We start from the raw sequence: 24,357 nt of genomic DNA, 5'->3' as shown, positions 1-24,357 counted from the left end.
TAAGGAATTATTTGATTAATAAACCAATAAAATAAGTAAATAATTAATTAAATAATATTAAATTAAATAAATAATTATAAATCAGCAAGATATATCAATATTGATATTATGAGAACACAAATGTCAAATATGGTTATTAAACAAAGTATGCGATGGAAAATATATATAAAACGAAGTTAAACTACCGAAATTTCAATAACCGAACAAAAATCGTATGAATGACCTTTACTACCAAATGTCTTCCAACCAAATGAGGTGAACAACATAATGTACTTGAATTCCATAATTTAAACAACAACCAAAGTTGGGCAAGTCTACTAGCATACGTCTCATGATCTAGTTTACTAGTTCATGTAAAACACACTTACGTTGTGCATATTTCGAATACCTTGGTTTAGGCTTGCTTGAGGAAAGACACCACTAGCCAGAGATCTCGCTTTTGATCAGCCCTCTTTCACTCTCAATTCAAGTGAGTCATAGCCCCCTTTCAAACTATTTTATGTGTTTTAACTATCGGGGTGAAAAGCATGATATATAAGCTAAATTGCTTTTATTATTACAAATATATGAAATGATTCTTGATATTATGATTATGAAATGAAATTGTTTCGTATGTTCATTATGATAAATGATTTATATGATGAGCTTGAGTTCTGTCAAACCGCTTTCTTCGGTTCACTACTATTTACTCCGATTATGGAGGCCTGTAGTTAGTTAGTTGCGCAACTAGGTTTCGTCCACCCACCCAATTGTGTAACGGTGGAAGGTTGGTTGTCTTTGTGACAACCTCCACTTCCAGTCCGACCACGGGTGTTCTAGCTACCTTACTTAGGTCGTCTCCATGGCACGACCCCTTTTTATTATTATTGTTACGGCACTTGATTGACAGCTCGTGCAAGATTTATCTATTTATTATTGGACTTCGAAAAAATGGTAGTAGTAGTGGCTCAAGCATTTACTCATCAAGGTTGATTGAATTATACCCTCGTGGTTATATGATAGAAATTTCACTACGTTGATTATAGTAAGTGGAACATACGCTTTCCAAATGCGACATTGGAGGTATACATGGAAATTTTGGTGACTCTCAAATTTTTGGTTATGATGGATATATATATACACTTTATGTTGTTAGTTAAAAACCTATGAACTCACTCAACTCTCGTAGTTGACACTTCTTCTTCTTCATGCTTTTCAGGTTAAAGATTTAGGTGCGTAGCGTGGACCCCCTTTTGGACTCTAATATGCTTGTATGGTTGGACGAGTATTGCAAACATTTAATCATTTTAATTATGAATTTGGTTGTGTAATGGATTTGGACGTCATCTTTAATTTGTAATCTTTTGGATTTTGAATGTCATTTGAAAACTTGAGTTGATGTTTTATATTTAAATCTTTTGTACCATGTCGTTCTGTGGCATCTCGTGTTTCCGCCTTAGTCGGGGTGTTACAGCAAGGTTGAGATTTGCTGTATATGCAAATATAGTCGATGAAGGACATAACAATATTTTTGATCCATATTGGAATATAGATGCTACACGAGAGGTTGACCTTGGAAGATTTAATATACCTCCGGTGCAGCAAGATCATGAGTTTATTATTGATAGACTAATTCCAGGTTATAGAGGACATACTGGTTTGATGATACGTGATACGTATAAACCATCGATGTTTTGGGAATATGTCTCAGACAAGGATGCACCCAAATACTTCTCAGTGATTCAAAGTTGGTTCTATGATCACAGAATCAAATTGTTTATTATCAAGAGAAAGGAGGGTTGCCAGTACATGTCAATAAGTCGAAGACATTTCCACTCTCTCAGTGATTCAGACATGATAGATCTGGGAAGACACTGGTTCGTTAATCTTCAGAGCAATGGACTTGCAGATTTCTACTGGAATAGATTCAGAGATGAAAGAATTAAGTATTTCAGTGATAGAGGTCTGAAGCCAGAAGAAAGGTTGATAAAGCCAACACCTTTGAAGAAGATTAAGAATCTAGATGGCACATTTCGTTTTGTCCAGAGAAGGATTAAATGTGTTAAGAAGGTTCCCGCTATTAGATGGGATCAAGATATGCTGACGGAGATGACATTTTGGCAGATAGATATCAAGTTAGGCGAAGCACAGATGTTTATTGATGATTCAAAGAAACAGATGTTGCTACGTATGTATGATCCAATGCAAGTTGTCAATTTGTCAAGAGGTGATCAAAGAAGACTTGGATACACCTTGCTCAGCTGTGGATTTTGGAGAGTTGAGGAAAGGCGCTATCGCAACATTCTCGCACACTGTTTGCAAGAGAGAATTCATGCGAATAGCAAAAGACTTTTGTTTAATGGATAAGATTTGAAGTTCAAGTTCGAAGACTTTAAAGAGATCTAGTTGCAATCGTCAAGGGGGTCTGTAGATGCAGATCCGTTGTGACAATCGCAACATAGATTTGATTATCGTTTATGCTTTAGGAACTTGTTTGTAATCATTTAGATAAGAACTTGTGTTGATATTGAATGATCCTCATAATCATAAAGAAAAAGAAAATAGCAAAGGAAAATCTATTCAGGATAGTGAGTCACTAAGACTGTTTCTACTACCAATGTCTCTACAGAGTCAGATTTGCACCCTTTAATTGTGCATAGACTAAAAAAGAGATTGGGATATGATCCACAAGCTCATATGAGAGCTAGAGCTGAGATTATGGATTATGATGATTATTATGATCTAGGATCACTTAGGGATCAAATGAAAGAACAGTTAGGGTTAACTCATATATCTTCAGAGTCAGAGTCAGATTCGGATTCAGATTCGGATTATGAACCTTAGTGCTATTGATTTTGTATTTTTAATTAATGTGTGTACATTAGATTACTTGAATTATAATAACAGTTTAGAGTGTTAATCAAAGTGTTATTCAGCTTAGAATAGTTATCAAAGAATTATTCTGTTCGGCTTAACATATTGACAGTGTAATTTTAAATACTCGAGTAATGAAAAATAATGATTATAAGATAAATATGAATGTATGTGTTACATTATATTTATGATATAATATTATTGTTGTAAGTTAAAATAGATAAAGATTATAAGATAAATATTAATGTAGTTATTACATTATATTTATGATATAGTATTATTTATTTTATGTATTTATACTATTTTTTATTTATTTTTTATTATGTCTTGACTTATAATTTATGTTCTTTATCTTTGTATATGTAAATCGTTTCAATTGCAGATAAGCTTCAAAAGATAGGTGCATTGAACGATCTTGATGCTGAAGAAGATTTAGAAAGTATCGATGATGAAGATTTGGAAGAAGGAGAGTTCATTACTTCGGAAGCTGATAGACAAAGGTTGCTTGAGACACCTTATGACTTTGATCGTGTCTTTAATGAAGAAGAAGTCATTCAAGTTGAACCAATAGCTGAAGTAGAACATCTCAATCTCAATCAAATTAGAGATAGTCCAGATGAACCTAAGAATGCTGCAAGGTTGAGATTTGCTGTATATGCAAATATAGTCGATGAAGGACATAACAATATTTTTGATCCATATTGGAATATAGATGCTACACGAGAGGTTGACCTTGGAAGATTTAATATACCTCCGGTGCAGCAAGATCATGAGTTTATTATTGATAGACTAATTCCAGGTTATAGAGGACATACTGGTTTGATGATACGTGATACGTATAAACCATCGATGTTTTGGGAATATGTCTCAGACAAGGATGCACCCAAATACTTCTCAGTGATTCAAAGTTGGTTCTATGATCACAGAATCAAATTGTTTATTATCAAGAGAAAGGAGGGTTGCCAGTACATGTCAATAAGTCGAAGACATTTCCACTCTCTCAGTGATTCAGACATGATAGATCTGGGAAGACACTGGTTCGTTAATCTTCAGAGCAATGGACTTGCAGATTTCTACTGGAATAGATTCAGAGATGAAAGAATTAAGTATTTCAGTGATAGAGGTCTGAAGCCAGAAGAAAGGTTGATAAAGCCAACACCTTTGAAGAAGATTAAGAATCTAGATGGCACATTTCGTTTTGTCCAGAGAAGGATTAAATGTGTTAAGAAGGTTCCCGCTATTAGATGGGATCAAGATATGCTGACGGAGATGACATTTTGGCAGATAGATATCAAGTTAGGCGAAGCACAGATGTTTATTGATGATTCAAAGAAACAGATGTTGCTACGTATGTATGATCCAATGCAAGTTGTCAATTTGTCAAGAGGTGATCAAAGAAGACTTGGATACACCTTGCTCAGCTGTGGATTTTTGGAGAGTTGAGGAAAGGCGCTATCGCAACATTCTCGCACACTGTTTGCAAGAGAGAATTCATGCGAATAGCAAAAGACTTTTGTTTAATGGATAAGATTTGAAGTTCAAGTTCGAAGACTTTAAAGAGATCTAGTTGCAATCGTCAAGGGGGTCTGTAGATGCAGATCCGTTGTGACAATCGCAACATAGATTTGATTATCGTTTATGCTTTTAGGAACTTGTTTGTAATCATTTAGATAAGAACTTGTGTTGATATTTAATGATTACGTTTGGACTTCTATCTTATATCTGTTTATGTTTTGTATTGTATTTGTGTGTTATATAATGTTTTGTAGGTACAAGAACATAGAATCAAGGTTTATAAGTGTATAGAACACTTAAACGATGATTGGATGTTATGTACGAGTCAAACGAAGCTAAACAAAGAGTCAAAGGTCGTCCCTCGTGCTGACGTCATCAACATGTAGGAACAACCTCGTGCTGACGTCAGCACGAGGTAAATCGACTTATTGTTTATTCGGGCCTAATACGTGATTAAGGCCTAAGCCCACACGATCCAATACTTAACTAGTATAAATACAAGACCTAATCTACGAAATTAGGTTAATCGTTTTTGAATCTTCGTTAATAATTTACGAATTTACGAGCTAAGGTTAATTGTTCCTTCGTGTAGCCTCTTACACGAACCACAAGCCTTGTGCATCCCCTTGGGTTGGTTAATTGCTTATTAATCAACGAAAGACAATAGCAATCTAGTTATCTCAAGAGGATTCCGCACTCTTGACATAACGAATCACGTCTTATTACGATCCACGCAACAATAGGGAACCTTACATAAGGTTAGACCCGCTAGATACTCTGTCAGATCATACTGGAGACGGAAATGTGTCTCCTCGTCCTGTATCTCCGGTAAGGCGTCCCAATGACTATTTGGGCGGACAACTGGATTTCCTATATGAACTGGGCAAATCGCACGACCACTATCCTGAATGATCATGTTGTGCAAAATCACACACGCACACACCAAGTTCCTTATTGTTCCTAGTGACCGTTGTCGAAATGGTCGATCAATGATATGCTATTTTCCTATGAGAACACCAAATGCCCGTTCAATATCTTTGCGAGCCGCCTCTTGTGCTGTTTTGAACATTTTTTCTTTTGGGTCGGTAGGGTATTTGTACACTTTAACAAACGTAGACCATGTAAGATATATGCCATCGACTAGATAGTAGCCACGTCTTTAAGTACGCCCATTTACACTGAATGGAACGTAAGGAGCAGTGCCCATACGCTCGGGAAGGAAAAAGGGAGATTGTTGCAGCACATTGATGTCGTTTAGAGCACCCGGAGGACCAAAAAAGGCGTGCCATAACCATAAATCCTGAGACGCCGTTGCTTCCAACATAATAGTGGGGTATTCATGATCACCCTTTTTGTATTGACCCCCCCACTCCATTGGACACATCTTCCAAACAAGATGTGTACAATCTAGGCTATCGATCATTCCAGGCAAGTGATGCCTTTCCTCATGTGCTTCAAACAAACGTTGGAGATCATGTGTTGTTGGTTTACACAGATATTCGGTCTTGTAAGTGTCAACGATAGCATCACAAAAAAGTTGAAGGCATTCACGTGATGTTCTCCCGGCCATCTCTAAATACTCGTCGTACTCATCAGGAGGATTACCGGTTGCAAGTTGCCGGATGGCAGATGTGCACTTTTGTATCGGTGTAAAACTCTTGGCCAACTGGGCATCATACGAGTCCTGAAAATACGCGTATCTCGACTCAAGATCATGTACGATCTTTAAAAAAAGTCTTTTAGGCATACGATACCTATCTTCAAAAAAATCATCGTCGTATTTCGGTTCTTCACAAAAGTAGTCGCGGTGCAACCTTTCTGAAGCATTCCAACGGTTACGGTTCACGACTTTACGTTTCGCCTGTGACCGCGCCGTGGAACTTTCGGCTTCTTCGGACTCAATGGAGTTCACAAACACCTCTAAAATACTATCGTCGGACCATTCGAATGGTTCGTCGATGATTGTAGTGGAACCAATACATTTTTGCTTCTTTGTGTATATGTTTGAGTTGTAGTGTGTTTTTTGAAAGAGAAAATGAATGTGGTGTGTGTCTTTTGTAGTTGTAGTGTGTGTGTTTTGTGTTGTGAGTTGTATGTATATATAAACTAATAAAGTATTAAAAAAAAAAGAGAAAGTAGCCGTTGTGGTCAAAGAGCCGTTGGAAAGCACCTCGATTCAAGATGCCGCGCAATATCAACCGCGTGGTCTGGCCACACACTTCGACCCCATGACGCATGGTGGGTTGATGGCGGCGGTGTTCCGTGGTGGCGCCACAATGACCATGCATTCAACTTCCTACCGATGCCAACGCCCTTATTATGGTTTGCCAAATTACGCTTAAGTGCTCATTTGGTCGTTTGAGTAAGCGTTTGTTAGTTGGAGTGTAATCAATTATTATATATATTTCCTTATAAAGCAAACTGGCTTTAAGGGGGTAAGAACCTGATATGTCTATTATGCCCCTCAACTTATTACATGTATACTCCGGTAACGACCTGGTTGGACTAAATTATCCTTACCAATACTTTACGCCCCCATTTCTCTATCAGAAACCCCCAATACACAAAAGAAAAAAAACCCCTTTCTATGCAAGATCGCTTAAAACCCTTTCTCAGGCGATCACTTTCTCTCAAATCTATTAGTGTGATGCCGTTGCATCTCGGGTGGTTCATATGTATCCACTGCCGTCACATTTTAATTTGTATCCAGTGCCAACAGATTTCAAAAATTGCGGTCAGATTACAATTTGTATCCACGCCGGTCAAAATTCAGTCCATATGTTTCTTATCTTTTGTTTAATTTTCACTTATTTGTTGCTAATGTTGTAGTTTGTTTTCTATTTTTGCAGATTTGGGATGGAGTTGGGTTTTAAAATTTAATGGATTGATTTTCAATTGTTTTTTTTATTTATTTATATTATTACTACGAAGGGTGTTGATCTTCAATCAGCACCATAAACCACCGCCGCTCTCTCTAATCGCTGCCCGGAAATAGTCGCTGCTGCCATCTCCAAATAACTCGATTCGATTCAACACAGAGGTATAAATCTATATTTTTGGATTTCATTGGTTGATTTTCAGTTTTCTATTTTAGTTTTTTTTTTATCATGATCCATCATATGTGTGTGTGTTTTATCATTGGTTGATTTTCGGTTTTCTATTCTAGATGCAAAACCCGCATCTTTGGACATATAAACAGTTTTTATGATGCACAAACTAACACCGTCTTCTCACTTTTTCGTTCTACAGATCCACATTGGTAAATTTTGAATGAAATGATCACACGGGTATGTAATCATTCATCACCTTGGAGCAGATCTTTGGAACTCTAAAGGAGCACAAGAAATCTAAGGCCTATCATGATGTTGACAAGAACATATGGTTCCGTAATTACCAGGTTGGTGATGAAGATAGTGACCATATAGTTCAATAGGACCTAATTCTGTATTTGTTTTACCGTATTTAGTTAAGAAATAGGAATTTCGACTATCATTTAGCAAAGGTTGTTAGAAAACATGATATGTTAATAATTTGTACTTATTTTTAATGCTGAAAGCGTTCTGCTTCCAGATCCATCTCTTTATCTTCTTACTTTCCCACCTCCTCTATCTTCTTTTTAGAGTTTTCCACCATATCCACCTCACGGCTCTCAACTATCAACCCATCCATTCTTTTTGGGTTACTCGAAACTTTTGATTTTTGGTAAAGAGCTAAATGTGTCACGAAACCATCTTTTAGTTGACATGAATCGAAAAGGGAAATACGATGCTTATAATGGGTGGAAAGTACGTTAGGTCGGTTCTGCGAGAATGTGAGGTTGTTTGGGATTGCCGTCGGTTTATATCATTTTAGGAAAAAGCATTATTTTCCAAAGTAGGTAACCACTTTAATTTGAATAAACCATATCAAGATTGAAGACACTTCCTAACTCATTTGAGGTAAGCTATTGCTAATTGCTAGGTTGCCTAAATGCTCATCAAGAATAGGGGGATAAACATGTATCCAAACACTAAACTTTGCTTCTAAAAAAAAGTAATAAGTTGTTTTGAACTTTATATAAGCAGTCATCAAGTTGATACAGTTGCGGCATTTGGGGTTTAAAGGTTGAAATAAGTTTAATAAGTCAGTGCTATTTAGAAAGTTGGCCGCATTATTAAAAGAAGTTATTCAAGCTTTTTGTGAAAGTTAGAAAGTAACTGATCTTAGTATAATACTTATCTCTTTCTACATCAAAGATCGATGTCTTTTTTTTTCCACCATCAATCGATTGATCATATTTTCGTAAATTTTTTTATTTATATATTTGTTACAGACCTATAAGGTAAATGCCAGGCACGAAAAAAATGGTAATAACTAGCTAAAAGAGGTAAACTTGACCCAGCTATAGGCCAAGATGATAAAATCAGTGCATTCAGATATTACCTAGAAGAACAAAAATCCAGCCTCTTAAGAATCATATATGGATTCAAAAGCACAACATGTAAGAAATGTATGGCAATCAAGGTAAGTATTAAATGTTACAAATCAGTTGTTACTTCTCACTTTCTTATTATATCAAGTTGTTGCTTGATGAAGTGCTGTTTTTAAGCATGGATTATTAAGCCCTAGCTACAAGTTTCTTTCAAAAATTTAGGATAGTTTGATGTTGCCAATTAAAGGGTCCATAAATTTGGTAGTCATTGCTTTGACCTGGTTTTTTGCTAGCCAACATGTTCATACTGTATTTCAGTTTCCTAAAAATAAAGTTTCTAATAATCTAATTTATGCAATTACCTTCTCATTTTTAATATTGTCACTATGAACTTTTGGTACTACGACTTATGTTTTAGCTCAGATACATGAGAAATTGGTTACAGATTTAACTTTATAAGTTTAAAGTAGCTATAAATCTAAATTGCTAGAGAATGCAATATTAATTATTGAAGACATGGCCTTACATAATCCATCCTATCTTTTAAAAGGCAACGGTTCAATCCGTTTTGAAACGAAACCACTTTTTGCCATCTGGACCTTGCATCTTGCCATTTCTATTACAAATACATGAATATGAAGCATGAACATAATTATGGTTGTCTTTACTTTTTGTGTTTTTTTACTCTTTTTTTTCGTTTTATTTTTTAAACTGATTGGTCGAAAGTTAATTTTGCAGCACTAGGTTAATCTAGATGGATCATTGGTACATTTCATTTTAATGGGAGGAAGGTTGTGCTGACTTTATTCCACCACTCACTACCACCATGTAGTCATGTACCATGAATTATGGAGGATGGAAGTCAAAGAACATTGTAGACTAAGTAACGAGTTCCATGTCTTTTGTGCCTTTAATCAGTGTATGCATTAGATTTTTCCTTAGGCTTATGACTAATTTCATGAACAAATATTTTTCTCCAAACTTATTTTTATCAAATATATTTCATTCATTCCTAAGATTACTATGTCTCTTTCAACGATGTACACTATAGGAGATTTTATGTATCGGTATGAACTCATGAGCAATGTTCCGTTTGTAATGAATTTTGTATTTATAGGTTGCGCATTGATTATGCATCTATATTTTTTTTATCATGGAAATATTATTTTCTATACTTTGTGTGGAGTATTATTGTTGTTATGGCACCCCGAATGTTGTTTATTGACGCCGCTGCATCGTGCGGGCACCCATCTAGTTTTATTTTAAGGGACATTTTGTTCTTTTTGTATTGGAAGGTCCTAGTCTATATTAAGCGTTAATAGTTGTTAATAGTAGGGTAATGATGTGAAAAATGATGATTTGTATTCAACATGTAGTTTCTATGTCTAATTTTGTTACTCTATTTATTAACACAGATAGAAAAATAGGTAAATAGATGGATAGATGGTTTGGACTAGAGGTGCACGGAAAAACTGGTTAACCGAACCGATTCGAAAATTAACCTATAACCGTAACCGGTTATTAACCGATATCATACTAATCGATTATAGGTTTTTAAAAACCGACAGTTATTAGTCGATTAGGATTTTCGAAATCAATAACCGATTAATAATCGGTTAACCACAAACCGATTAATTTTTTGGGATTAAACCGGTTAACCGGTTAACTGGGGTACACAAATTATATTGAATAACCAGGCGTCCAGGCTCCCAGTCCCACACTCCCACCGATCGATCAGTATACAAATTACAAACCCTAACAAATTGAATCCCCAATCAATCGAATCCCCAATCAATCGAAATCCCCAATCATACAATTATATTGAATAATCAGTCGATCCTTTTTATACTACTGTAGATATAGTCAATTGCAACACTAGTGCTCACGATTATAAACTCTTATTTTACAATACACATGGCTACCACTAGTGCTCACGATTGTAGTGAGTTTGGTGCTTCCACAACAAGTGAATTAACTGTGGTTAATATCCTAGCAACCACAAGGAAACAAGAAACATGGGTAAATTTTGATTTATGCGAGATGTCGAATGGAAAGCAGAAGGCCAGATGCAAACATTGTAAAACTTTTTTGGCTACAGGTGACAATTCTACTTTAAATACCCATATTAAGGACCATTGCAAGGTATTAAAAGGCACTGCAAAACCCGGTCAATCACAGATGTCGAAAGAGGGGGGTATTTTTAGTTATAGTGTGGAAAAGGTTCGTAAGAGGATGGCTCAGTTTGTTATTCAACAGGGTTTGCCATTCAATCACTTTGACAACCAAAGGTTGACTTCGTTGATTCGTGACACGCTTCAACCTTCCTATACTCATGTAAGTCGTAATACCCTTAGAAAGCATTGTATAAACATGTGGAAAGAAGCTAAGGAACAGTTAATTTTGTGTTTTCAAAACTTACAAACCGGTGTTAATTTAACCACTGATGTTTGGTCTGCCCCCCATGGTTTACCGGAATCGTACCTTTGTGTTACAGCACATTGGGTCGATCCAAAGACTTGGCAATTGATGAAAAGCACAATTGCGTTTGAGATGTTTGGATATCCACATATGGGATATGCGTTATTTGAAATTTTAGATGAAGTGATACAAACTTATAAGTTGGAAAAAAAGATTTTGTCAATTTCTTTTGATAATGCTTCAAATAATACTAGTGCGGTTCAAAAGTTGAAGATAAAGTATGAACCTATCTGTAAGGGTGTGTTTTTTCATAGTAGATGTGTTGCACACATCATTAATTTGGTTGTGCAACATGGACTAGAAGTTCCCGCGATTAAGAAGGTAAAAGATGTTTCTAAAGAAATGTTACAAGATGTTTTTTCAAGTTCTAAAAGAAGACGTAAGGAGTATGAGAAATTATGCAAAGACTTAAATAAACCGTGTCTTGGTCCTAATTGGGATGTACCGACTAGGTGGAATTCTACTTGGAAAATGTTTGATAGTGCTATCCAACAAAGACCTACTTTAGAATTGTTCCATGACGGTCTTGTTTCAAAAGATTTGGCAGCTCAATTTCCTACTGTGGGTTGGGATAGTATTGTAAAATTAACCGAGTTACTTGAAGTTTTTAAAACTTCAACCACTATTTTGTCCGGAGTTTATTATCCCACTAGTAGTTTGGTACTAAAACAACTATATTTGATGTGTGGAAAGATAAATGACTTTCAATTTGGGGGTAACGTTTATGAAATAATGATAGCTCCAATGAAAGCGAAGTTTAAAAAATATTTTGAAGAAATGCCGCCCGTAATTACTTGTGCCGCCGCATTAAACCCGTGTTTAAATGTTGCGGGTGTGGAGTTGTTAATAGAAAACATATGTTTCGATTTGGATTTGAACGATAATGACTCCAATTTCTCGGATAATGCAATTAAACATTTTAAAAAATGTTTAGAAGATATGTTTGATGTGTATTTGGTTAAATATGGTTCGACATCAAACATATGCCAGCAAATGGCTTCGGAGTCATCAAGCTCACGGGCGGACCCCGAGCTAAATTTGTATAACACTTTGAGAAATGTTAGTAGTAAGCGGTCTCGAGGTAGCACCCCAAGTAGTGAGCTCGGAAGATATATAGGAACCGACTTTTTGGCAACAATGCTTCCTGAAGAATTTTCAAACTTTGATATTTTGGCTTGGTGGAAAGAAAAGGAAGCCCACTTTCCCGTTCTAGCTGCCATGGCACGTGATTTATTAAGTGTCCAAGCTTCCACGGTAGCTTTGGAGTCTGTTTTTTTCTCTTAGTGGAAGGGTTTTATTAGTTAGAAGAACAAGGTTCACTCCAATTTCTCTTGAAACGTGCATTTGCTTGAAAGACTACTTGGACGCCGCTGAACGTATACAAGATGTGACTAGTCTTGAAGATCAACTTGCCATAGAAGAACCCATACATCTCTATGAAGTATCACAAGGAAAGGCCACTCCACTTTCTAACGATGAACTTGACGAGTAAGTTTTGTTTTGCTATTTAGTTTATACTTTAGATGTTTTCTGTTTTCTATTTCTCTTTTGGATATTACGCATCTGTTTTCTGTTTCTCTTTCCGTTTGTGTTCTGTTCTGTTCTGTTTGGTTCTGTACTTCTCTTCTGTTCTGTTTGTGTTCCTGTTTCGGTTTCTGTTCTGTTTTCTGGTTCTGTTCTATTAGTTTCTGGTTTTGCTTAATGTTTCGATTTCTGTTCTGTTTTCTGGTTCTGTTTGGTTCTGTACTTCTGTTCTGTTCTGTTTATGCTATGAAAAATCTGCTATGAATATGCTATGAAGAAATCCATAGCAGTTTATTAGTTCTGTTTATTAGTTCTGCTATGAAGAAATCTGCTATGAATATGCTATGAATCTGTTCTGTTCTGTTATGAAAAATCTGCAGGTTTAACATAGCCAAAATCTGCAGGTTCTGTTCTGTTCTGTTTGTACTACTGAAAAATCTGTTCTATTTATTAGTTTCTCTTGAATCTGCAGGTTTAACATAGCCAAAAGCTTCTGTTCTGTTTATTAGTTTATCTTGAATCTGTTATGAATATGCTATGAATCTGTTCTGTACTACTGCAAGTTTCTGTTTGTTCAAGAAAAACGGTTAACTGGAATAGGTTAACCATTTCGGTTAACCGGTTTATATAAACCGAAATCGGTTCCATCAGTTTGGTATTTTTCATGGATTAACCGGTTAACCGGAACCGGTTAATTTTTTTTAAAAAAAAAACCGATTACGGTTAGTAAAATAAATAACTGAAAACGGTTAACTGGTTTTGACACCTCTAGTTTGGACTAATTGACCTATGATGTTAACTATTTTATTTTCAAGCTTTAAATGTCTCACTTTTTTGTAATTATTTGAGTTCAGTTGATAAAAAGCATATGAAACCAAATCTTCAACAACGATAAAAAACCAAACCTTAAATTGTCACATCTACCCAATCAAACATTTGTTTTTATCACTAGTCCAAATCAACATCAAGTTCATGGCGGATATTTACAAGACTTTCATCTTATATATAGCTTTTTAAATAGCATATTCTTCTATTCTATGATGGTATATTTGAAATTGAATAATGAACATAAACTACTTGTTCTTATTCAAATTATCCGACTAATCAAAGATTATAAACCGACAAGAGTATGCATGCGACGGTTTATATGATTTATACATATACAATACATCATATAAGTGTAGGGATCAACCAATATGTTTCTAGCAGTAAGGAAGAAATATGTTCCCCTTACAAACTCCTCACATGAAAATCACATGTATAAATACAAAATCTCCCCCTCCCCCTCCCCCCCCCACCCCATAAAATCATAGAAGTATGATGCTTCTAGCAGCAAACTTGTTACCTAATAAGTGTAATTCAAAATTTAATTACATACAATAAACACTCAATAATTTATTATTGTCACATAATATAACCAACCAATATAACCAACCATGCATAGTTATTATAGATTAACATTTATTAATAAACTCAATAAAAAAGATTAAAAAAAAAGTCACAAACGGAAAACTTGTTAAATCTTTCGATAATTGACGTATTCCTATGATGTCCCCAAAGAGAAACATACGAAATGGCGACAAAAACAAACCCTTTCATTTTGTCACAAAAAGGTTTTTTTTCATGGATATGTTCTCCCCAAGACAGAATACCTTTTTAACCTCTTCCATTAATACTTACTACTTCAAACACTCTACTAAAAACAGGTCAAAACCTTCCTTGATAATTTCGACACCAAACACACAAATAGCTCATCAAATTTTATTTTATTTTTCTGTGTGGGTTCAAATGGGTTTTCAATGAATTACTAAATCCCTCTTTGGAATTTGATTGGGGTATCCAAATTTACTTCAATTGGTGAGTTCATTCATATTCTTATATAATTCATCAAATTGTGAGAAACCCATTATCTGTTCTTGCATTGATCATATATTATTATTTGAGCTTTTTATGTAAGAGAAAATTTTGTTGAAAACTTAAAACTTTGTTTTCTACTTTTATACCCTTATAAATTTTGATTAAAAACTCTTAGTTATTATGTTTCATCTCTATAAATGTTGAAAACTAACAAAAAAGGACATTCTATCTATAGTCAGTTATAGTTAATTTAAGATATAATAATGAAGAGTTTTAATTTGGCTAAGTTTACAACCATCTGGCAAGGTTTGGATGGATACCTTGCCTCCGTACAATGTCAATGGTTCGATCCTTCCTCTGTGTAACGTCATATCTTTTGTAGCAGGCTCTCTACCATAGGTCACATCCACCATCATTGGGATCTATAACATGTGAAAGACGGTTTTGTGAGTTGCGTACATTTTTTATATAAGTTTGCAACCAAACTCTTTTGTTGGGTAAATATATTCAACTTTTTTTTTCCGTCACTAGCCACCAGAGAGCTTTAAAGCGTTAAATATTGTCAAGAACGTCAAAAGTTGTCAAAAGTTCAATAATAATCAATATCTACTTGTCCGCCACAGGGAGTACTAGTCATGGATAATAGAGATGAAATTATGTGATTATGTCTCAAGTTTTACTAGATATCTTATTTGAATGTAGATGCTATAATCTTTGAGTTCATGTCTTAGCTTAGATTATAATAGGTCTGACCATGTGTTTAATTCTTACTTTTATCTCATATAGAATGATTCATGGAAACCATCTAGCAAAATAGGAAAAATATAGCATCAAAATTTTATGTGTTAACAACGTTTAAATTGGCCTCACTTTAGAAGACTAAATTGATCACAAATAGCATCAATAGTATAGCGAAAAGAAAGCAGTGAGTACGCATAAGTTGGTTATGACGATTTAAGTGATGTGTTAGAAGTATAATAAACATGACAATTAGCATTATTAAGAATATAAATCTAGAGTTTCTACCTTTTTAAGTTACAATTGTTTGCAAAAATATATCGATGGGGTTAAGCATTTTTTTGTGTGCTGTTGGCAGTCCCAAACTCCCAATCTGAAACTCGGATCAAAATATTAATGTCGTTCATGGCTCAAGAGGACGGATCTTCATCTATAAGCTCATCTCCACTGCACTTGTTCTCCTTGATGTCACTTTCACCTGGAATCGGATCACCATTTCCATGGCTAAGAGAACTGGAATCTGAAGAACGCGGTTTGTACCTAATTCAGCTTCTCGTTGCATGTGCTAACCAAGTGGCTGCTGGTAGCATCGAGAATGCCAACATTGGACTTGAACAGATTAACCGTCTTGCATCTGCAGATGGTGACACAATGCAAAGAATTGCAGCTTATTTTACTGAAGCACTTGCCAATCGAATGCTTAAAGGGTGGCCCGGCTTATACAAAGCCATTAATTGTACTAGAATCACATCATTAGCTGAAGAGATTCTTGTGAAAAGATTGTTTTTTGATCTGTGCCCTTTTTTGAAATTGTCGTATTTGATCACAAATCAAGCGATTCTCGAAGCTATGGAAGATGAAAAGATGGTTCATATCATAGATTTGTGTTCTTCCGAACCTGCACAGTGGATTAATCTTCTACAATCATTAAGTACCAGACGCGAAGGTCCACCACATCTACGTATCACAGGAATTCATCAACAGAAAGAGGTCTTAGAACAAATGGCGCTTCGATTAAATGAAGAGGCTGAGAATTTAGACATCCCATTTCAATTTAATCCGGTAGTTAGTCGCTTGGATAATCTTGATATAGAATCTTTACGTTACAAGTCAGGAGAAGCACTAGCAATCAGCTCAGTTCTACAACTCCACACTCTTTTAGCATTTGATGACGAAATCAGTAAAAGAAGCATGAAGCAAGTTCCATTAGATTCACAGACTTTAGGTGATTTTCTCAAAAAAGATGTCATAAACACCTTTAGCCCAAGTCCAGATTCGCCTATGGGTAATTCAGGTAAAATGATGAACTTCTTGAATTCCCTTTGGACATTATCGCCTAAACTGATGGTGGTAACTGAGCAAGAATCAAACCATAATGGATTCAGTTTAATGGAAAGAGTACTCCAAGCATTAAACTTTTATGCTGCATTGTTTGATTGTTTAGAATCAACCGTTGCACGTTCATCATTGGAACGCCAAAAACTTGAAAAGATGTTATTTGGTGAGGAAATCAAGAACATTATAGCTTGTGAGGGGCTTGAAAGAAAGGTGAGGCACGAGAAGCTTGAAAAATGGGTTCCACGGCTCGAGTTCGCTGGATTCGGAAGGGTTCCTTTAAGCTACAACGGCATGTTGTTAGGTACAAGATTGCTACAGAATTACGGATATGATGGGTATAAGATGAACGAAGAAAATGGTTGTGTGGTTATATGCTGGCATAATCAACCATTGTTTACAATTTCCGCATGGAAATTTAGAACCTACAGTTAGTTTGTAAGTTGTAGTCCTGTATAAAAATAAAACAACTCTGCCCTGTGCTTCTAAATGTATGATCCTCTTTTTAACTAATAAAAACCTTCATGATCTTTTTTATGGATCATAGTCCATTTACCAGCATATTGTTATGTTAACACATATCTGTATAATCAACCTATAGGAATGATGACAGATGAACAGATAAATAAACATCGTTAGAAAACAAATGAAAATGACAATCGTATGAATATCATGGAACATCTGAAAATTAAAATGTCTAGGTTGTAATTGATTAAGTTACTAAACAGAAACATAGTGGATTAGCTAGTCCATACATTATAGTTACATTATATTGAACGACAGCATTACCAGTTTTAGGTTTATACCTCACTGTATTCACAATTGCGTAGCCATGAGCAAACCTAAAGACCCCACTTCCTCCGATAGCGGGCATTTCCCTAATTGCATCAAGTACAGGGTTCCGCCCCATAATACTAAGTGAACTTCCATTGTACTTGCCATAAGTAAATACAAAATTTACCACCATAAGTAAGCTCATGTCATGTTGAGAAGCCAAAGCATAGAGGACCCTGAGCCCGTCCCACGATTGTTGAATGGGTCTTGGTGTCTACGGTCAACTGGTCGTCGATAATTGCAGTCATGCCTAATGAAAATTTTGGTCCCTTTATTGTGATAGCGGTTGGGTTCTTGCTGCTAACAATGTCGTGGAAGTAGAAATGAAGGCAGGTCATCTTTCTTGGGGTGGTGGTTAGTTTTATTTTAGCGAAATGCTCATAGAATGTGTCATTAGCAGTAACCGTGCTTGCTAAATTTAGCAGTATCTGGAGGGAAACATAAAGGAATTTTGGTAAGAAGTCGTCTTGATGATGCGTTTGAGATGCTTGTTGGACTTTGAGGTGATGAGTGAAGATCCAAAGGGGCTATGGTTGCTATTTATGGAAAGATTAGGGCAGTCGAGATGATACTGCTGGTTTCACTTTTTGAATGTGAGAAGGGCACAATGAGAAGACATAGCAAAAAAAAGTGTCATATTAACAGACGAGTCGTTGGTGTAAATCAAGAAACTTTAGTGAATAGTCTGTTATGGCTAAAATATAGTCGCGCACCAAGGGTCTTGTTGCCATGTTCTCCCACATTTTTATATTTATTTTTAATGCATATTTGGGTTAGCAGCATTATTTCTTCATATACCCACTTCTATTTTCAGAGAATTCCTGACTTTATCCAAGAAAACCTGTGTCTCCAACCCGGAGAGCATTTTGCTCACACCCGGTTTTGAACGCAAGACGTTAAGCTTCCAAGTCATCCAAATACCAATCCATCTATTGATGATTGGTTGGGTTTCCCAAATTGTATTTCAAATCGTAAAGTACGTAGAGTGATTAACAGCAAATAACTAAAGTATAAATAAGCTATCCATGTATATGATGATGACAAATTTTTTCTTTTGTAGTCATGGAATTTGAGTATTTGACCTTTAATAGAGAAAGTAAAGGGTGTTTGAGTCATCCTTATAAAAGATTAACATGGCCCAATAAAAAGTGATTACACTATTAATTAAATCAAATATATATAACCCGGTTTTAATAGTGGTTTATTGATTTAGCATTATAATACAATGACAATCTGTGAAAGAAAAAATGAAGAGAAAGGAGGGGGAAAAAGGATGATAGTAAAATGGTGTGACTTTGCTTGTAAGCTTTGTCTTGAACTTGTGTAAAGGAGAATGATTCAAGTGGCAATTGTCAATATGGAGCACTGTTAATATGTATCTGCAAAGAAGAAGCTGCCTTTGCTTCTGACACAAACTAAACAGCTTCCAGCTTTTCCTTTTTCTTCAGTATGAAGGCGTGCAACTTAACATATGATAACTGAGCATGCGAAACTTTATGTTGTTTATGGTAATTCGTTTCAGCACAGAGAGAGGGGTCTTATGTGGACAGTGCGAAGGGTTAGAATATGAGCACATAGTTTATATAACAATTCACGAGTACGTAGCGAAAAAAATGTATATGCAATACTATTAATTAACAAAGAGAGAATCGAAACTGTACCTTTGCGCAAAGCTTCTAGTAATATTATTAATAAGATTATTATTATTATTATTTAGGGTTTAAAGTAAAACCCCTCTACAATCGCACACTAAACACCCCTATACCATATGCTAGTACCCCGATTACGAACCAAACAACCCTTTGTTTTGCTTCCGTCGAACCACCGGAAGAAAACAAGACTTTGTTGCCATTGAACCAAAACACAAACCATATTAATACAAGATTAAATATATTAAATGGTGTAAATTCTAGTATTGAACAAAGTCAATATTTAGAATTTGGTTTGATGTTTTGTTCGACCGAACTAAAAGAAGGTTAAGAGGGCAATTGTTTTAGGTTTTTTTTGGCAATTTTAGTTGTCTTACAAAACCTTTAAACCTTAACCCTTATTTATAGGGATCTAATAACTTGATGACCAAGTTTGATAGGGATTAGGAAACCCCAAGGAATTAGAGCCCAACTCTAATTTCGTTATTTCACATTTAACCTTCTTTTATTTAATTAAATACAATTAACTCTTTAATTTATTTAAATTAATTATTTTGTGATCAAATTAATTAATATATTACTTTAATATATTAATTAATAATATATAGTTACCGTGTCATTTCGTGTGACCCCGTAGGCTTAAATTATTTTCGGACGTGCGTTTATAATTAACATGATCACAACCCAACAGCTCCCACTTGAGCATGTTATTTTATAAAGGCAATAATAGTGGTTAGCGTCTAGCAACACGCCAATGCTCCCAGAAATATTTAAGAATAGTTTCTTAAATTTGCCAATTTGAAATGATTTAGCCTTTAATATCCATTTGTTCAGATACCCTTGTTAATTATGAATATGAATCAATCTCATTTCAGAAATTAACGATTATGTTTCTCATTTCTACAATTAATCAAAATTACCTAATTAGTCAAGACTTCCTCTTGAGTTCATCTGGGTATGACCATACAAACATCTTAATTAATTAATGAGGGACCCAAAAGGTGTCATACTTCAGTTGCAAATTGAAGGAACAAATCCTATATTGACTACAAGTGTCTAGCCATGTCGTTTCTTAACATTTCTGAAAATAACCCTTTATTACTACCTTGTTCAGGACAGTTAGGAACTATATCTAAAAATGCAATCCACAAATGCATAACTCACTTGTATCGTCAAAGGATAAATAAAGTAACCATTTCACGAATTTCATTTAATGATGTCGATCCATAAAATGATAATTCGTTATGTGGGGTAAGTCCAATATTCTTTTCGAATATCATGTGAGTTTGGTACGAAATCCACCATCTTCAAAATATTCCCATAAATATTTTCACCAATCTCTCACAATTGTCTTACTTTAATTATATTCTCATATAATTAATCGACAATGGACGTTTAGAATATTTTAAATATTCATGGATCTAAACATGCAAATATAGGACACAATTATTATAAAATGAAACCACTTATACCACGTATTAAAATTCATTTATTGAAAATAATAATTGTTTAACACCCCATTATCCAAATACCAAAAACATATTTACATGATATAACTTAGCAATATCTAAGACCCATGCCCTCGACATGCTTATTGAGCTTTCCTTTTGACAATACCTTTGTAAAAAGAATCCGCTAAGTTATAATCTGTGTGAACTTTGAGTAATTTGATTTCACGCGATTCGCTTTGCTCACGAACGTAGTGATATCTTCTTAGGTAATGTCTGACACCTTTTTAAACCCCAGGTTCATTGGCAATGATAATTGCTCCCGAATTATCATAGTACAGTTCCATGGGTGTGTTATTTGAGGATTACCATGTTAAATTCCAAAAATAAACTTTCTAACCCAGACAACCTTCATGTCGTTTACTCTGAGACGACAATATACTCAGACTCTGTCACATACATAACAACTATGGTTTGCTTTTAGCTTAAAGCATTCCATCGTGTCTTAATTTAAAACGAAGACGTATCCAGACTGATATTCTTGAAACATCTTCATTAGTCATGAAATCCAACATCACAAATTCTATTACCATTTGAATTTTGATCGGGATTTCAACCATACACCAAGAATAATTCTTTAGTAGCTTGCATGTACTTAAGAATATTTTTCACAGCACTCCAATGATCCTCTCCAGGATTTGCTGATATCGGCTAACAATATTTTGAGCGAACAGAACATCAGGTCTAGTGCATCTTACCGCATACATGATAGATCCCATCGTCGAAGCATAAGGAATTCTTTTCATACGCTCCACTTCTTCAGGTGTAGAAGCACCATTCTTGCTAGATAAATTAAGTCTTTCTTGCATAGGCAAATTCTTGCGCTTAGAATTTTCCATCTTGAATCTCCTTAAGATCTTATCTATATAAGCACTTTGACTTAATCCAATCAACCGTTTACTTCTATCTTTATAGATCTTGATTCCAAGACTGAATGTCACTTTAACCCAAGTAACATTACTCCCACTAGCTTTGCGATATACACATGTCACATAAGGATTTTAAGCAAAATCAAACCTCTTGATTTCCTCATCAAACCTTTAATTCCAACTCCTTAATGCTTGCTTCAATCCATAAATGGACCTTTGAAGTTTGCACACTTTGTCGGGATGTTTTGGATCGACAAAACCTTCTGGTTGTACCATATAGACTTCCTTGTCTAGAAAACCATTCATGAAAGCGGTTTTGACATTCATTTGTCATATCTCATAGTCATAGCACACTGCTATGGCTATGCTGATCCTAATTGCTCTAATGTTCACAATGGGAGAAAAGGTTTCCTCATAATCAACTCCATAAAGTTGAGTATAACCTTTCGCCACAAGATGAGCTTTATAGATGTGTATATTTCCATCCATGTCGGTCTTCTTCTTGAAGATCCATTTACACCCAACGGTTCTACCATTTGGTGGAAGATCAACCAAGCTCCACACTTGATTATCTTTCATGGATTTAATTTCCACATCCGCAACTTCAAGCCACTTGTCGGACTCCGGGTCAGATAATGCAGCATTGAAATTTGGAGGTTAATTCAAATCTCTTAATACGTGTTCTTCAGATTCAATCATAAGGTTTAATCTTTCACGAGCACGTATTGTCGTTAAGGACCTACGAATTGGAATCGCTTTATTACAATCTTCAACTTGTAGTTCATCTAGAGATTCATCTCTTTGAACATTCCCCCCCCCCAAGTTGAAGATTTATAGTGCTTTCAGAAGTTGACACATCTTCTTTAGCCTCATCAAGTTCAACAATCCTCCCACTGTCTTTTTGAGATATGAGTTTCCTTTCAAGGAACTTAGCAAATCAAAAAAATGCTTTGACAATGTTTCCGATAGGAAAGTAAAGTAGTAACCCATTGTTTTCTTTGGGTTTCCTACAAAGATGCACTTAATACCAAAATTCATGCGGTGTTTGTCAACCTTCTTGGTTGGAACCATATTGAGAATGCATGCAGCAATCTCTAGAGCATAATCCCAAAACGAAATGGGAAAGTCTTAAGGTTCATCGTTTTTCTCACCATGTTCAACAAGGTTTGATTTCTCCTTTCAAATATACCCTTATATAGGAGTAAGCTCTTGGATAAATTGACAAGCTTTTAGATGATCCTTAAACTTTTGCTTAAGTATTTCCCACCTCGATCCAAACGAAGAATCTTGATGGTTTTACCGAGTTGATTTCCTACTTCATTTTTAAACTCATTGAATATTTCGAAAACTTCATGTTTATGTTTACGCAAACAAACATAACCATAATGACTGAAATCATTCATATAAATGATGAAGTAGCTAGTACCTTTCCTTGACATATGCCTAAATGGGCTACATACACCCGAATGTATTAGTCCAAGTAATTCTTTAGCCCTCTCCGGTTTTATGCGAAAAAGGTATTCTTGTCATCTTGCCGAAAACACAAGGCATGCATTTGTCAAATGATTCATCATTTGATTTAACGATCTCTTGTCAAATGATTCATCATTTGGTTTTAAGATCCCTTCAATTTGAAGTATGCTTTCTTGCTAATGACAACGCATTCATCATTTGAAGTAAGATTTCTTCATACTGAAGATTTTCAATGTGTTTCTTGCTAACGATAATGTCAAAAACATGCATTTATCAAATGATTCATCATATGATTGTAAGACACCCTCCCTTTGAAGTCTTTAAATGCCTTTCTTGACAAAATTAAACAAGATGACAATGTCAAAGATAGTTAGAGTCCAAGTTAAACTTGACTCTTTTGCTATTGAATTATTATTTGTATAACAACACATATAATTCAATTGTGAAGATACTTGAAGCACTGGCCGAACCAACTTGCTTCTTCTTCGCATTCAACTCAAGTAGATACTTTAGATGTATGCTACTTTTACCGAAATGGTCTTTTAAGGTTTTGAGACTTAAGACTACCTTGTTTTCTCTTACCTAACTTCTTACCCTTAGCTTACGGTTATTTTGCTTTCTGAACCTTTCCCCCCTTGATCATAAGAACTTGGGGTGTACCAGATTTCTTTGGAAGCTCTTTCTCATACTCAATTAACATCACATGAAGTTTAGCTGTGGTTCTAATCATGCTATGCATATTATAATTGCGTAGGAACTCCTAAAAAATCCCCTTTTTAGGTTTATGCCAATAGTAATAGGCAGATGATAAGCATAATGCAACATTTCTAATTGCCCAAAGTACCTCTTCAAATAGAGTACATGGGGACTAACCGATGTTCCTTGCTCATATTCCAAGACATGAAGTTGATCAACTAGGTCGAACAACTCCACTCCGACTTGCATTTCGTACAAAGACTTGAGCTCGTTAATCATATCACGAGGAAAATAATTTTCAAATTGCTTTTGAAGGTCGACATTCATGCTTCCCAACATTAAACAAGCAATCTCATTGTGTCTATCGTACCGAGCATTGTATGCAGCCAACTTTCAAGTAGAAGCATTCGCTCTTGGAACAACTGTGTCTGCTCATCAATGACTTGAAACCAGTCATTGAACTTTGGTTCCATAAAGTCTTTCCCTTTCTAGCATCGACCTGAAAGCCGATTGGTGTATGTTTTGAGAAGGATTTGTTGTTGCCATCTTCAAAACAAACAAAAAGTTCAATTATCGGTATTTTCGATAATTATCCTTAAGAAATGTAATTTATCCTT

The 24,357-nt window shown here is 35.3% G+C and overlaps 2 protein-coding genes, 1 long non-coding RNA gene and 1 pseudogene across 4 annotated transcripts; 2 read left to right on the top strand and 2 right to left on the bottom strand.

The window, feature by feature from the left end:
• Positions 1-5,527: 5,527 nt before the first annotated feature.
• On the bottom strand, positions 5,528-6,115 carry LOC122583297. Its single transcript, XM_043755717.1, has one exon. The coding sequence runs from the start codon at positions 6,113-6,115 to the stop codon at positions 5,528-5,530; it is 588 nt and encodes a 195-aa protein (XP_043611652.1).
• Positions 6,116-6,894: 779 nt separating this feature from the next.
• Positions 6,895-7,951, top strand: LOC122582777. 2 transcript variants are annotated; one of them, XR_006321244.1, is made up of 3 exons: positions 6,895-7,102; positions 7,218-7,408; positions 7,618-7,951. It is a non-coding gene; the product is annotated as an uncharacterized LOC122582777 (long non-coding RNA). The 2 variants fall into 2 exon arrangements; XR_006321243.1 differs by having other exon boundaries at positions 6,895-7,129.
• A 7,808-nt stretch (positions 7,952-15,759) lies between these two features.
• LOC122583824 (scarecrow-like protein 3) lies at positions 15,760-17,245 on the top strand. Its single transcript, XM_043756205.1, has one exon. The coding sequence runs from the start codon at positions 15,773-15,775 to the stop codon at positions 17,144-17,146; it is 1,374 nt and encodes a 457-aa protein (XP_043612140.1). The 5' UTR covers positions 15,760-15,772; the 3' UTR covers positions 17,147-17,245.
• Positions 17,246-17,399: 154 nt separating this feature from the next.
• Positions 17,400-18,288, bottom strand: LOC122583296 (annotated as a pseudogene).
• Positions 18,289-24,357: the final 6,069 nt, after the last annotated feature.

This window comes from Erigeron canadensis, chromosome 9 (assembly GCF_010389155.1).
Source record: "Erigeron canadensis isolate Cc75 chromosome 9, C_canadensis_v1, whole genome shotgun sequence".
Classification (NCBI taxonomy): Eukaryota; Viridiplantae; Streptophyta; class Magnoliopsida; order Asterales; family Asteraceae; genus Erigeron; species Erigeron canadensis.
The sequence above is the reverse complement of the archived record's forward strand: the minus strand, read 5'-3'. Positions and strand labels throughout refer to the sequence as shown.